The 16,911-nt window shown below is 37.1% G+C and overlaps 1 protein-coding gene across 4 annotated transcripts in view; it reads right to left on the reverse strand.

Annotated features, from left to right (window-relative positions):
* The window catches only part of RAP1GDS1 (Rap1 GTPase-GDP dissociation stimulator 1), a 164,142-nt gene that overhangs the window by 108,032 nt on the left and 39,199 nt on the right, over positions 1-16,911 (reverse strand). For 3 of the 4 annotated variants that reach the window (XM_055435080.2, XM_055435082.2, XM_055435079.2), the window contains exon 2: positions 6,865-6,975. In XM_055435080.2, the coding sequence (XP_055291055.1) occupies positions 6,865-6,975 (111 nt within the window). The remainder of the gene's footprint in view (positions 1-6,864; positions 6,976-16,911) is intronic. The other variant, XM_055435081.2, reaches the window with a different exon arrangement.

Consider the following 16,911-nt stretch of genomic DNA (forward strand, 5'->3'; position numbering starts at 1 on the left):
AGGGCTCCTGATTCAACCCCTCTTGTCTTTTCCATGTAGTCTCTGCAGTCTTCATGAACTCTCTCTAAAATGGGATCTGAAGCTGAGTAGGTCAGATATAGGTATTTATTTCTCTCTCTCCTAGTAATTTGAAGTTCTTAGTTTTCTCCAACACAGATTATGAATGTTTTATTTTATCCGATCTTTTTTGTTGATTTTATACAAAATCTTTTTAGACTGTGTAGGAAAATTCAAATTTAGATGGCCACCACTACTATAGGAATATCAGATCACCTTGCCTGCATCCTGAGAAATCTGTATGCAGGTCAAGAAGCAACAGTTAGAACTGGATATGGAACAATAGACTGGTTCGAAACTGGGAAAGGAGTATATCAAGGCTGCATATTGTCATCCTGCTTATTTAACTTATATGCAGAGTACATCATGTGAAATGCCAGACTGGATGAAGCACAAGCTGGAATCAAGACTGCCAGGAGAAATATCAATAACCTCAGATATACAGATGACACCACCCTGCTGGCAGAAAGGTAAGAGGAACTAAAGAGCCTCTTGATGAAGGTGAAGAAGGAGAATGAAAAAGTTGGCTTAAAATCCAACATTCAAAAAACTAAGATCAAGGCATCCAGTCCCATCAATTCATGGCTAATAGATGGAGAAACACAATGGAAACAGTAACAGACTATTTTCTTTGACTCCAAAATCACTGCAGGCAGTGACTGCAGCTATGAAATTCAAAGATGCTTGCTCCTTGGAAGCAAAGCTAAGAGAAACCTAGACAGTGTATTAAAGAGCAGAGACATTACTTTGCCAACAAAGGTCCATCTAGTCAAAGCTATGGTTTTTCCAGTAGTCAAGTATGGATGTGAGAATCGGATCATAAAGAAGGCTGAGTGCTGAAGAATTGATACTTTCGAACTGTGGTGTTGGAGAAGATTCCTGAAAGTCCCTTGGACTGCAAGGAGATCAAACCAGTCAATGCTAAAGCAAATCAATCCTGAATATTCATTGGAAGGACTGATGTTGAAGCTCCAATACTGTGGCTACCTGATGTGAAGAGCCGACACATTAGAAGAGATCCTGATGCTGGGAAAGATTTAAGGCAGGAGGAGAAGGGGATGACAGAGGACGAGATGGTTGGATAGCATCACTGACTCAACAGACAGGAATCTGAGCAAGCTCCAGGAGATGGCAAAGTGGACAGAGAAGCCTGGCGTGCTGCAGTTCATGAGGTCACAAACAGCTGGACACAACTTAGCGACTGAACAAGCACTAGTAGTAGTAGCAGTGTAGCGTTAGTCGCTCAGTCGTGTCCGACTCTTTGCGATCCCACAGACAGTAGCCCGCCAGGCTCCTCTGTCCATGGGATTCTCCAGGCAAGAATACTGGAGTAGATTGCCATTCCCTTCTCCAGAGGATCTTTCCGACCCAGGAATCAAACCTGGGTCTCCTGCATTGCAGCAGATTCTTTACCGTCTAAGCTACAGGGAAGATCCAGGAGATCTTAATTCATCAAGAACTCTCAGTGTCTTTTGAGTTGGCCACAGTCTCTAGTTCAGCCTCTTCCACTCTTCAAATACTACCTTTAATAAGGGCTTCCCTGGTGGCTCAGATGGTAAAGTGTCTGCCCGCAATGCGGGAGACCCAGGGTTCAACCCCTGGGTTGAGAAGATTCCCTGGAGAAGGAAATGGTAACCCACTCCAGTATTCTTGCCTGGAAAATCCCATGGACAGAGGACCCTGGTAGGCTATAGGCCATGGGGTCGCAAAGAGTCAGACATGACTTAGCAACTTCACTTTCTTTCTTTATTTAATAAAAACTGAACCCTTGGTAATTTATGATTAGCATCAGCTATAAGCCCTCATGAATAATGGACTCAATACAAAAGTATATAAAGGAGGAGACCAACATAATTCACCTTGCAAAAAAGACATAACACTCTGTGGTACATTTGATACCTTAGAGTAAAAAAGTGATCTCTAGATATTACTATGAAAGAATTAAGTAAAATAAACTTTTATTTCTACTAAAACAGCAGCAATCTTTCATGATCAGTAACTGCAGATTTAATAAGGCTATTGAAAAACAGTTGATAATAAATTTCAAAGTCCTTAACTTAGGAAATAATTTTGATACATGACAATGAGTCTGTTCAAAAAAATTAAAGGCATAAAGCAGACTAAAAGTAAATGACAACAGAAAATTCTTAATGTTAGAAAAGATTTATGATCTACTTGAACAGCTCCTGTACATTATTTGATATGCTTAGGATTATAGCCTAATAGGGAACCAAAAATCAACATAATGAATAAAATAAAAGAACAAGGGCTAAGAAATAACCCAAGAATTCAATGGGGAAATGAATATTATGAAGTTATGAACGTGAACTAGATACGAAATATTTCCTTCTTTAAAATCAAGTAAACTGATGTTCTTTCATAAGGTTTTCTATAGATAATAAATAACTGCCACCAGGCAATTAAGTTAAAACACAAAGGTATATGAGGCAGTAAGACAGAGGAAAACAGTCTAATCTGTTAGGAAAAAGATGTAAAAGCTGTGTTGGTGATCATGCTATTATTGTTCTGTGGTTCCCCCAACCAACAAGAACATGGTACCCATTCTCTTACAACAGAACAGAATTTTTATTATGAATGACTGTTAATTTTGCTTATTTTGAGGCCTTTAATTTATGCTAGTAGGTTGTCCTACAAGGTGGATCAGATGTCATATTCTCTAAGGACAATTCCTGTCTTAATGTTTAGAGACAAAAATGTGACCTGTTTTTACATTTTCAAATAAGCATGAAATAGAGTACCAATACTACAACTCAACAAGCATTTACCAAGAATCTTTTAACTATTCCCTTAATCAAGAGAGACCAGAATAAACCAGGCTGATTTCTTTACTGGTAGCCTTTATATATTTACTAAAAACATTTTAAAGCTGAGATACGAAGTATTTAGTAATAAATGAGTGACTGAATGCTTCTATATTAATTCAGATCTCAGATGTACACAAAATGCTTGCTTAAACAAAATGTTTTCCAAAAAGTCTAGCAAATACTCAAATTTTCAATTTTTGTCTCTTAGGATCCTTACATATACTAGATTTAATGCTCACTCCAAATTCAAAAAACACTCTGAAGTCATGCAAAGTGAAAATTCTAATTTCAGATTCTAATTATTTGTAAATTCCCACAATGTAAAAACTTAAAAGCATGATTTCTTTCCTTTCAGAAATGTCCCTTCCAATGACAGGTTAGTAAATAATAAAATAAAACTTTTAGACTTCCATTACCCACATTACCATCATGTATAGATAGAGAAACCATTCTTTCTTGATCAGGTGCAATACTAATGCAAACACTGATATTTTTAGTTAGAACACCTGACACCAAAGGAAGAATTATGAAACTAGAATTTCTCTGTGTAAAAAACCAGAATAGATCCTAAGTTACATGCTTTATAATTTTACCTTGAAGAGCACAGAAGTAGCAATGGATCAAGCACTTTATTCAGAGAAGTAAAAACAACTGTATAAAATAAACATATCATTGATATTTTCAAAATTTTTCTTGCTTAAAAGCTGGATGTTAATTTTATAAAACACATCAATAAATATCTAAAAATATACAGCTCATGGGTTTATAAATCTCCTTCCTCTGTACTAATAATTTGAAACTACTTTTTTTAAAAAAGCAAAAATTTAAAACAATATTAAAATCTAGTTTCTGAAAACACTTTCTTTCACATTCTATAAACTCAGAAAAAAGCTGCACTTTACTCAGAATGTAGTTTTTTCAGTTTTATAAACTAAGAGTTAAAATTCAAACTCTGGATTCTGCCAGAGCAAGGCAAGTAAACTTAAAGGGACCGTTTCCCTACCTTTTAAATGGTGATGTATATAATACCTCATCATGGGTCCACAGGAAAGATCAGACAACAGATTAAGTCTGAAGTCTAGGGCTGAGTACACAGTGGACGCTCAATCAATGATACATATCATTTGGAAGTTAAAGACAGGACATCTGCAGGAACTACCTCTTCCTATATCAAATTCTTTTGTGTCAACAGTCTCAGATGTGAAGACAATTTTGTTACAGATTCTTAAGAAGACATACCCCTTTTGTTCCCTTGCTGAAGAGTCAGTGATTAAATTGGCAGTTTGTTGTTTTCATTACCATTGTGTAACTATTTGTCCTTAACATTTTATGAAATATAATTGCAAGACCATTTTCAATAAATGGGGCTAAAAACTCTGCAATGAGTCTGAAATTTAATTCAACACCATACATTGTCAGTATTTCCTGAATCTGTTAACCCTGTATACAAGACAACTAATCTTCAAATGTATAGGCATTAAATTGTTTCTATTATTTATATTCTTAATGCTTCTATGACTAATTCCCATTTTGAGTATTGTTTATTTGCAAGATTTTTCTTGTTGATTATTGTTACCTGATGTTTCCCTTTTTAGAGAAGCTTTTTAAGGCAGCTTTGACTCTGTTGAGCCTCTCAATTTTATCTTTATTTTTATTGCATTCATACCTGGTATGTATTAGTTGCTTTCTTTTCTTTATGATTATTCTGTTTATTTTGCTAACTTCTTAAACTGGCTGTATACTTGTATACTCATTGCTTTTCCTTTTTATGTAAAGTCTACTACATTTAAGGCCTCAGTGGATAATGTTTTCCATATCCTGTAGGTTTTAAGACTTTGTATTTTTGTTATCTTTCTGTAATGATGTTGTTTTTAAATGCCATGTACTCAGAGAGTGATATAAACACATTGTAAATTTCAGTTTTCTAATAAAAAATCAAAAAAGTAGAATAGGCAAAAATAAATAAATGAAACACTATAAAATTTTGCTTCCTTTTTTTCATTTCTCTTCATCAACTTTCTCTGGGTTTCAGTCTTTCCAGGAGAGCACGGAGCACCTCTCAATGAATAACCAAGGACATGGAATCCCTGTCCTTCAGGTACTGAATGAAAGGTCCATTCGGAAAATATTACATGTTTCTAACATAAAGAAAAAACTGCGCCATTTAAAACAAGAGAAGTTATAAAAATCAATGCTTCAAAAAAAAAAATGGACTTGAGATACTCAATTTATGTAGACTAATTACATATTATGTAAATCGACCTATATAGGCATGTGTAAAAATCAGGTCATCATGTGGTTTTCTCTAATCTTTAAAACCAGCGCTACCCATAAGAATCTTCTGCCATTGTGTGAATAGTTTACGTCTATGATCCCCAATAAGGTAGTCACCAACCAAATAGGGTTACTGAAAAGTTAAGAGTAAAATACTTATAACTATTAAATAGCCACATATATCTACTACACTGGTGAACAAAGCCTTACACATTCTCTTTTCTCTTTTTTTAAATTGTTTTTGATGTTGACTATTTTTAAAGTCCCTACTGAATGTGTTACAACATTGCTTGCGTTTTGTTTTTTGGCTCTTTGCCACACAGGATCTGAGCGCCTGAACCAGAATGGAACCCAAACCGCCTGCACGGGAAGCAAAGACAACCACTGGACCGCCAGGGAAGTCCCTTTTTTATTGTTCCTTTTCATTACCACTGTGCCCTTTATCCACATGGTCTCAATGAACACCCTGTTTTAAACCCCTTCTGTGATATCTCTAAGATCAAACAGCTAAACAAAACTGTAATCTCAAAAGCAAACAACTACTGAAACAGAATTTTAAAAGCCAGCTTTAAAATGCACTTTTTCATGAAGACCACTGCAATCAATTATTTTAATTTTCTAATCACAGTTTACTAAAGAAAAAAAAAAGCATACATTTCAGAGTGCTTCAAATTTAACAATACAGTATACATCTTCCCTCCTGAGTTATTTGTCAGCTATATAATCATTCCCAGGGTAAAATAAAGGCATAATTAAAAACAAGTAAAGCATAAACCAAAGTACAACCAAACAGAATTAAGAGAACAAATGAAAATCATTCTGTATCTACCTATTCACTGTGATAATACAGAAATTAATAACTAGAAATATGATGGCTAAAATGCAACTACACAATGAATTAGTCAGTAAAGAGCTGTGTAATTTTTATCTCTAGTATTATTTACCACACCACCAAAACTCAAGAGTTACCTCAATTTTAAGGGATTTCTGGATGACTGATGATGGCTCTTTCCAATTAAATCTAAGCATACATTATTTTAAAGTAAAATGATTAAAAAGCTATCATAAAAAAATGTTAAGGGTTTTAAGCGCCCTCTCTGTTTGTTCCTTTTTTCATAAGCTTCCTCTCTGTTTCTCCTCTCCACATGTAAACACAGTCTTTTTTTTAAAGCACAAATGTAGGTGTTAAGAAGAAAAACAATTCTTGGTGCATGTCTGTTAAGAACTCCCTCTCTCTGGGATTGGTATTAATGTCATCACTACCAATCAATTCCTCCTTTCTTCTGCCTATCAACTTGGCTTTCAGTATCCTGGGAGTGGGGAGGTAGGTAGGAGGGTGGAACAAGTAAAACGACATCAGTATTCAAACACAGGACTCAAAAGAATTCGAACAATGTGAATGCAAGTTATTTGCTAAACTATAATGAATTTCTGAACAATTGCTGACTTGATTTTTTTTTGTTTGGCATTTGAGTAAACATAAAAAAAACTTACTAAACTAAAGTAAAGCAAAGTTGCTCAGTCGTGTCCGGCTCTTTGCTCCTCCATCCATGGGATTTTCCAGGCAAGAATACTGGAGTGGGTTGCCATTTCCATCTCCAGGCAATCATGCCAACCCAGGAATCAAACCCAGGTCTCCTGCATGCAGGCAGACTCTACCGTCTGAGTCACCAGGGAACTGCCCCCGCCACCCAAAAAAAAAACTTACTATTTTGCGTCAAAGCTTGAAGTAGACAATCCAAGCATCCTTCTAAACTATCATCAGTTCTGTCAACAGCTGTTATCTTCAGCTTCTTCAAGGTATCACTGAGATTATCTGCTTAGAGAAAAAAAGAGAAATCAGAAACCTCACTAACCATCATGTTACAAGATAAACAGTACAAACAGGCAAAAGGCTCTCATTATGGTGAATTGATTTTCATATACGTTCCCTAAAATACGTTCCTCATTTTTAAATAAAAGTTTATCCATTTAGCTCATATAAAATAGTCACTGTATCGGTACGATACCAAGAATATTCTATAGTCACAGAACATCTTTTCAGCATTCTTTTTTTTTTTTTTTCGGGTTTTATTTTATTTTTTTTTTTAATTTTTTTTGTTCACGAACCAGCTATGGTTAACTGAAAAAAACGAAAAGTCCACAAAATCTTACATAAGCTTTGCAAGTAATAATGGATTGCATTTTTTTGGCTTCCTCTGTTGCATTTTAAAAACATAAAATGAAAATGAAACTTTAGAAAAGTTTCAAAATAATTTGACTTAAAATAATAAAGTCTGTTTATTATTATGGGCTTCCCTGATGGCTCAGATGGTAAACAATCTGCCTACAATACAGGAGACCCAAGGATGGGGAAGATCCCCCGGGGAAGGAAGCGAATGGCTACCCACTCCAGTATCCTTGCCTGGAGAATTCCATGAACAGAAGCCCCAGTCTATGGGGATGCTCACTAATATAAAGCTTTTACAAACTGCCACTTAAACACTTCAAAGTACAGCTTTAAATCAAAATGTGTACATTTTGGATTTTACAGCACTTGCATGCTCACTCACTAAGTCAAGTCTGACTTTTTGCAACCCCATACATGGTAGCCCTCCAGACTCCTCTGTCTATGGGATTTCCCAGGCAAGAATACTGGAGCGGATTGCCATTTCCTCCTCCAGAGGATCTTTCAGACCCAAAGACTGAACCCGGGTCTACCGCATTGACAGGCGGGTTCTTTACCACTGAGCCACCTGGGAAGCCCTTTAAAACACTGCTCTTCTCCTAAATTATATATGGATTTCTCTAGACCATCAGTTCAGTTCAGTTCAGTTGCTCAGTCGTGTTCGACTCTTTGTGACCCCATATATTGCAGCACTTCCAAGTCTCCCTGTCCATCACCAATCCCCAGAGTTTACCCAAACTCATGTCCATCGAGTTGGTGATGCCATCCAGCCATCTCATCCTCTGTCATCCCCTTCTCCTCCTGCCCTCAGTCCCTCCCAGCATCAGAGTCTTCTCCAGTGAGTCAACTCTTCGCATGAGGTGGCCAAATTGGAGTTTCAGCTTTAGCATCAGTCCTTCCAATGAACACCCAGGACTGGTCCCCTTTAGGATGGACTGGTTGGATCTCCTTGCAGTCCAAGGGACCCTCAAGAGTCTTCTCCAACACCACAGTTCAAAAGCATCAATTCTTCGGCGATCAGCTTTCTTCACAGTTCAACTCTCACATCCATACATGACCACTGGAAAAACCACAGCTGATGGACATTTGTTGGCAAAGTAATGTCTCTGCTTTTTATTATGCTATCTAGGTTGGTCATAACTTTCCTTCCAAGGAGTAAGCATCTTTTAATTTCATGGCTGCAATCAGCATCTGCAGTGATTTTGGAGCCCCCCAAAATAAAGTCTGACACTGTTTCCACTGTTTCCCCATCTATCTCCCATGAAGTGATGGGACCAGATGCCATGATCTTCGTTTTCTGAATGTTGAGCTTTTTTACTCTCCTTTCACTTTCATCAAGAGGCTTTTTAGTTCCTCTTCACTGTCTGCCATAAGGGTGGTGTCATCTGCATATCTGAGTTATTGATATTTCTCCCACCAATCTTGATTCCAGCTTCTGCTTCTTCCAGCCCAGCGTTTCTCATGATGTACTCTGAATACAAGTTAAATAAGCAGGGTGACAATATGCAACCTTGACATACTCCTTTTCCTATTTGGAACCAGTCTGTTGTTCCATGTCCAGTTCTGACTGTTGCTTCCTGACCTGCATATATGTTTCTCAAGAGGAAGGTCAGGTGGTCTGGTATTCCCATCTCTCTCAGAATTTTCCAGTTTATTGTGATCCACACAGTCAAAGGCTCTAGACCATAGACTGTTAAATTTTTTTACATATTAAAAATTATTTAGGATCCCAAAGAGTTATTAAATTTTTATTGAAGTATATTTGATGTACAATGTTATGTAAGTAAGAGGTGTAGAATACAGTGATTCACAATTTTTAAGGTTATAATCCACTTATAGTTATTATAAAATACTTGCTATATTCCCTATATTATACAATATACCCTTGTAGCTTATTCTCCACATCATAGTTTGTACTACTTAATCCTTTACCCTTTTATTGTCCATGCTTTATTTTATGTATCAGTGAGTCTGTTTCTTTTTTTCTGTATTTACTAGTTTGTTGTATTTTTAAAATTCCACATATAAATGATAACATACAGTATTTGTCTGACTTATTTCACTTGGCATAATACTCTCTAGGTCTACCCACGTTGTTGCAAATGGCAGAATTTCCTTCTTTTTTTATACTGGAATACTGAGACAAATAATGTGTGATATCATTTATATGTAGAATCTACAAACTACAGCAAACTAGTAAATATAGTGAAAAAGAAACAGACTTACTGATACAGAGAACAAAGTGGTGGTAATTAGTATGTGTAAGATAGGGAGAGGGGCTGCTATGAACACTGGGATGAAGGGATCATTTTGAATTAGTGTTCTGGTGTGTATACCCAGGAGTGGACTTACAGGCTCATATAGTAGTTCTATGTTTAGAGAAATCTCCATGGTGTTTTCCAGGGGTTGCACCAATTTACATTCCTACTAACAGTATACAAGGATTCCCTTTTCGTCACATCCTCACCAACATGTGTTGCTTGTGGTCTTTTTAATGACAGCCATTCTGTCAGGTGTTAGGTGATATCTCATTGTGGTTCTGACATATTTTCCTGATGATTAATGATGGTGAACATTTTTTAATGTGCCTAATGGTTATCTGCATGTCTTTGGAAAATATCTGTTCAGGTCTTCTGTCCATTTTTAATCAGGTTGCTTGTTTTTTCTGATTTTCAGCTGTATGAGCTACTTATATATTTAGGAATATTAACCCCTTATTGGGGTCTCCTAAAGCAAAGGAAATAAATAAAAGCAAAAATAAACAAATGGGACCTAGTTAAACTTAAAAACATTTGTGCATCAAAGAGAAGCACCAGCAAAACGAAAAGCCTACTGAATGGGAGAAAATATTTACTACTAGTATTATTATTTTTGCTTTTATTTATTTCCTTTGCTTTAGGAGACTGATCCAAAAAACTATTGCTACAATTTATATCAAAAAGTGTTCTGTCTATATTTTCCTCTAGGAATTTTATAATTTCTGGTCCTATATTTAGGTCTGTAATCCATTTGGAGTCTAGCTTTGCATACGGTTTTAGAAAATGTTCTAATTTCATTCTTTTCCATGTAGCTATCCAATTTTCCCAGCACTACGCTTCCCTGGTGGCTCAGAGGTTAAAGCATCTGCCTCCAATGCGGGAGACCCGGGTTCGATCCCTGGGTCGGGAAGATCCCCTGGAGAAGGAAACGGAAACCCACTCCAGTATTCTTGCCTGGAGAATCCCATGGACGGAGAAACCTGGTAGGCTACAGTCCACGGGGTCGCATAGAGTCGGACACGACTGAGCGACAGAACGGAACGGAACGGAACTTACTGAAGACACCGTCTTTTCTCCACTGTATGGTCTTGCCTTCCTTTGTTGTATATTAATTGACCATAAGTGTATCAGTTTATTTCTGGGCTTTCTAGTCTCTTTCATTTATCTATGGTGCTGCCTGTGCCAGCACCATACTGTTTTGATGACTGCAGCTTTGTAGTATAGTCTGAAGTAAAGGTGTGTAATTCCTTCAGCTCTGGTCTTCTTTCTCAGGATTGTTTTGGCTTTTCAGGGTCTTCTGTGCTTCCATACAAATTATTAAATTATTTGCTTTAGTTCTGTGAAAAATGTCATTGGTATTTTGACATTGGATTGCATCTGTAGATTTCCTTGGGGAGTATGGTCATTCTAACAACAGTAATTCTTTCAATTCAAGAATACTGTATATCTTCACCTGCTTGTGTAATCTCAATTTCCTTCATCAATGTCTCACAGTTTTCCAAGTACATGTCTTTTACCTCCTCAGGTTGGTTTATTCCTACATATTTTATTCTTTTTGATGCAACAGTAAATGGGGTTATCATCATAACTTCTCTTTCTGATAGTTCATTGTTAGTGTATAGAAATTCAACAAATTTCTGTATAATAATTTTGTATTCTGCAACTTTACCAAATTCATTGATAAGGTGTGACAGTTTCTGGTGGTGTCTTTAGGATTTTTCTGTGTATAGTATCATGTATGAAAAAGCTCTTTTTAAAATTATTTATATTGATATTTAACATACTAAAAATTAAAAATGAGACTTTTAAAGACTGAATTTAGTAATTCATTTAAAACTAATATAGAACTATTAACATAATTATATTTTTAATGAAAAATACTTCAAAACTGAGAAAACTTACTGAAGAGCAGCATTGCTCTGCATTTTCACAAATCTCTGTAATGTCTTCCCTATAGAAGAAAACTGGATTCTCATATTTGTTTCTGTACTCAATCTTTTATAATTTGTTGTTTTGATTGAGTAGATGAAAAATACTCAGCATCACACACATACACAGTTGAGAAACAGGAGAGTATTTTAACTGCCTCTTCAGATAATGGTGGGCATTATTTGATACCATACCAAAACTTAACGAGCAGGATTTTTTTAAACATTAGTTGCCATGTGAAATCTGAAACAATACAAATGAGCACTGCCAAGTTACATGAAAATCCATTGCTCTTTGGCACTTTGAAGCTTCTATACATGCAATATGTTTATCATCGATGATCATTTAAAAAAATTAGGTCATGGAGATATGCATATCTTTCAACTACTGACACATTTCATTGTACTATTTCAAGATATCATATTTGTTAATATCATCACTAATCTTTTTTAAAGACTAGGTATTAGGAAGCTATCAAGCTGAAAGTAATAAAGTTTTCCAAAGTTCCAATTTTCTCTTAAAAATTCTTAATTTTATCACTAGGAACAGATACTGTCAATTTTTTTTTTCAGTGACAAATTAACCTTATTCATTTGCGAGAAAATATCTGCCAAATATGAAAAGCCAGTTTATCTCTCATTTCTTAAAAAAAAAAAAGTTATTCCATGGAAAAAAAGTATCTCAGTCAGCTCACAACTCAAGAGTGCACAACTGCTTTACTTAGAGATAACTATTAGAGTTTACAATGCAATGCAAGTGTTTTATTTGTACTTCCCATTTTATCACTTAGTATACTTTTAAAATGTGTATGAAAAGGTTGAGAGTTTTAAAAACATGGTCTTTTGTTTTTTCTGACGTGGAACATGCTAAAAATCTACACTGAATTTGTTACAACACTGCTTCTGTTTTGTTTTCTTCTTTTTCATTTTTTATTTTTTGACCCTGAGCCACGCAAGATCTTAGCTCCCAGATCAGGGACTGAACCCATACTTGATACATTGGAAGGCAAAGTTTTAACTACTGGACCGCCAGGGAAGCCCACATCATGGACATTCTTAAGTGAAACTGGTATTTTTTTCAACCTCAAATATATGATAATAAAGAATTTAATAGCTACTAATTATTGCAGCTTACTGCTACTACTGATTAGCACATACTGAAGCACCAGCAGTTTTCAACTCCAATTACTTTTAGAACACTGTGAATGCAAATGTCAACACGGTGAAAAAGAGAAAAAAGAGTCTTGATACTATGCAAATAATTTTGATATCACAGACACCCTAATAGGATACCAAAGACCCCTGATTGCTGCTCTAGTATTTGAATTTCAGGCATTTTTGTACTTCAAAATAAGGTATAAATTTTAACAGAATTTTGTACATTGCCAGCTTATGATCTCGGTTCGCTTCCAAAGCAAACCACTCAATATCACAGGAATCCAAGTCTAAACCCCAACCACTAATGCTGAAGAAGCTGAAGCTGAACAGTTCTATGAAGACCCACAAGAACTTCTAGAACCAACACCAAACAAAGGTCCTTTTCTTCACAGGGATGTCAGTGTTAGTCACTTAGTTGTGTCTGACTCTTTGTGACCCCATGGACTGTAGCCCACCAGGCTTCTCAATCCATGGGATTTTCCAGGCAAGAACACTGGAGTGGGTTGCCATTCCCTTCTCCAGGGGATCTTCCTGACCCAGGGATCAAACTCGGGTCTCCTGCATTGCAGGCAGATTCTTTACCGTCTGACTCACAAGAGACGACTTATCACAGGGGACTGGAATGCAAAAGTAGGATGTCAAGAGATACCTGGAGTAACTGGCAAATTTAATCTTTGAGTACAAAATGAAGAAGGGCAAAAGCTAACAGTTTTGCCAAGAGAATGCACTTGTCATAGCAAACACACTCTTCCAACAACACGGAAGACTACTCTACACATGGACATCACCAAATGGTCAATACCGAAATCAGATTGATTATATTCTTCCCAGCTGAAGATGGAGAAACTCTATACAGTCAGCAAAAACAAGACCAGGAGCTGACTGTGGCTCAGATCGTGAACTCAGGCATTTTCTTACTTCAAATAAGGTGTAAACTTTCTTTTTTCCTTTCTTTTTTATTTTAATTGGAGGTTAACTACTTTACAATATTGTGGTGGTTTTCCCCACACATTCACATGAATCAGCCACGTGTGTACATGTGTTCCCCATCCTGACCCTCCCTCCCACCTCCCTCCCCATCCCATCCCTGAGGGTCATCCCAGTGCACCAGCCCTGAGCACCCTGCCTCAAATAAGGTATATACTTCAATAGACTTACTGCAAAATTCGGACGCAAACAGAAGAGAGAAACCACTAGGCCGCTCAGGTATGACCTAATCAAATCCCTCATGATTATCCAGTGGAAGTCACAAATAGATTCAAGGCATTAGATCTGACAGACAGAGTGCCTGAAGAATGATGGACGAAGGTTCGTAGCACTAGAAGGTGGTGATCAAAATCATCCCTAAGAAAAAGAAATGCAAAAAGGTGAAATGGTTGTCTGAGGAGGCCTTACAAATAGCTGAGAAAAGAAGACACATGAAAGGCAAAGGAGAAAAGGAAAGACATGCCCATCTGAATGCAGAGTTCCAAAGAACAGCAAGGAGAGGTAAGAAAGCCTTCCTCAGTGATCAGTGCAAAGAAAGAGAGGAAAACAACAGAATGGGAAAGACTAGAGATCTCTTCAAGAAAATTACAGATACCAAGGGAACATTTCAAGCAAAGATGGGCAAAATAAAGGACAGAAACGGTATGGACCTAACAGAAGCAGAAGATATTAAGACGAGGTGGCAGAATACACAAACGAACTATACAAAAAAGGTCTTGATGACCTGGACCACCACAATGGTGTGGTCACTCATCTACAGTCAAAACATCCTGGAATATGAAGTCAAGTGAGCCTTAGGAAGCATCACTATGAACAAAACTAGTGGAGGTGATGGAATTCCAGCTGAGTTATTTCAAATCCTAAAAGATAATGCTGCTAAAGTGCTGCATTCAATATGTCAGCAAATTTGGAAAACTCAGCAGTGGCCACAGAACTGAAAAAGGTCAGTTTTCATTCCAATCCCAAGGAAGGGCAATGCCAAAGAATGTGCAAACTAATACACAATTGCACTCAATTCACATGCCAGAAAGTCATGCTCAAAATTCTCCAAGATAGGCTTCAACAGTACATAAACGGAGAACTTCCAGATGTATAAGCTGGATTTAGAAAAGACAGAGGAATTGGAGATCAAATTGCCAACATCCGTTGCATCATAGAAAAAACTAGACAAATTTCAGAAAAACATCTACTTTTGCTTCATTAACTACGTGAAAGCCTTTGTCTGTGTGGGTCACAGCAAACTGTGGAAAATTCTTAAAGAGATGGGCATACCTTACCTGCCTCCTAAGAAACCTGTATGCTGGTCAAGAAGCAACAGATAGAACTGGACATGGAACAAGGGACTGGTTCAGATTTGAAAAAGGAGTACATCAAGGCTGTATACTGTCAAACCTGCTTATTTAACTTATATGCAGAGCACATCATGCGAAATGCTGGGTTGCATGAAGCACAAGCTGAAATCAAGATTGCTGGGAGAAATATAAACAACCTCAGATATGCAGATGACACCACCCTATGGCAGAAAGCTAAGAAGAACTAAAAAACCTCTTGATGAAGGTGAAGGAGGAGAGTGAAAAAGCTGGCTTAAAATTCAACATTGAAAAAACAAAGATCATGGCACCTGGTCCCATCACTTCATACTTTACAGCAAACAGATGGGGAAAAAAATGGAAAAAGTGACAGACTATTTTCTTGGGCTCCAAAATCACTGAGAACGGTGACTGCAGCCATGAAATTAAAAGACCTTTGCTCCGTGGAAGAAAAGCTATAACAAACGTAGACAGCATATTAAAAGCAGAGCTATCACCTTACCAACAAAAGTCCATATAGTCAAAGCTATAGTTTTTCCAGCAGTCATGTATGGATGTGAGAGTTGGACCATAAAGAAGGCTGAGTGCCTAAGAATTGATACTTTCAAACTGTGCTCTTCAGAGTCCCTTGGGCTACAAGGAAATCAAACCAGTCAATGCGGACTGATGCTGACACTGAAGCTCCAATACTTTGGCCATCTGATGCGAACAGCAGTTGATTGGAAAACACACTGATGCTGGAAAAGACTGAGGGCAGGAGGAGAAGGGGGCAGCAGAGGATGAGATAATTAGATGGCATCAACTCAATGGACATGAGTCTGAGCAAACTCAGGGAAGACAGGGAAGCCTGACATGCTGCAGTCCATGGGGTCACAAACAGTTGGACATTACTGACTGACTAAAGAACAACAATTATAAAATAAGTGCTCATTTATTTTCCATGCTAACCCAGGAAAAAGTAAACTTAAAAATTTATGTTATATAACACTAACGTGCTCCAGTGATGCCTCATACAACTTGTGGCAAACCTAATAATCCTAAATAAACTTTATTAAAAATTTCAGTGTATCATTTACAACCACTGTTAATACTTATTTTCTGAAGAGAGCTCAAATAGCTTAAGAAAGAAATTGATTTTTTTCCCTAAAGGAAAAGAAAACTATGTCCATACGTATGCCTTCTGTTAAGTAAAAAGAAGTTATAGGGAATCATATCTCAGATATACTTGTTCAATCTTAGTAAGGAGCTATTAGGTTGATTTTTCTGAAATAAAGTATGAAGGAAGTGAAAGTCGCTCAGTCGTGTCCGACTCTTTGCGACCCCGTGGGCTATACAGTCCATGGAATTCTCTAGGCCAGAATACTGGAGTGGGTAGCCTTTCCCCTTCTCCAGAGGATCTTCCCAACCCAGGGATCGAACCCAGGTCTCCCGTACTGCAGGCGGATTCTTTACCAAATAGCCACAAGGGAAGCCCCAAAAGTATGAATAAGATATAAGATATAAGTTGATACTACTAAAAGCAACAAATATTTACCACAATACTGAGGAAAAAACAAGATACCCTATTAATCAAATTATAGTAATCCATCAAAACTATTAGTCAACAAGTAATAAAAGTAGTTAGGACTTATTTAATACCTTGTGTATAGACATCTGGACCTGTTTTACTTCTTTCTTTTCCTTGATTCTATCCCCAGTGCTCCCGGCTTGACAACCCCTTCTCATTAAGTCTCAGCCTAACTGTCACCACCCCAGAGACCATCCGTGCTCGTCTAAATCTTCTCTTCCTCAACCCTCCAGGGTCATTTTCTATCACTGCATCCACCCTTCACAGCTGCTCCCCCACTATATTGTATGGGGCACCTTGTCAATTATAGTCATTGCACTATACTATTACTTGGCACAAAAAGGTAGCCAGTCAATATTTGTTAAATTAACTCAGTGCAT

Source organism: Moschus berezovskii, chromosome 5, assembly GCF_049115385.1.
Source record: "Moschus berezovskii isolate FMDL1 chromosome 5, NW_MosBer_1.0, whole genome shotgun sequence".
NCBI lineage: Eukaryota > Metazoa > Chordata > Mammalia > Artiodactyla > Moschidae > Moschus > Moschus berezovskii.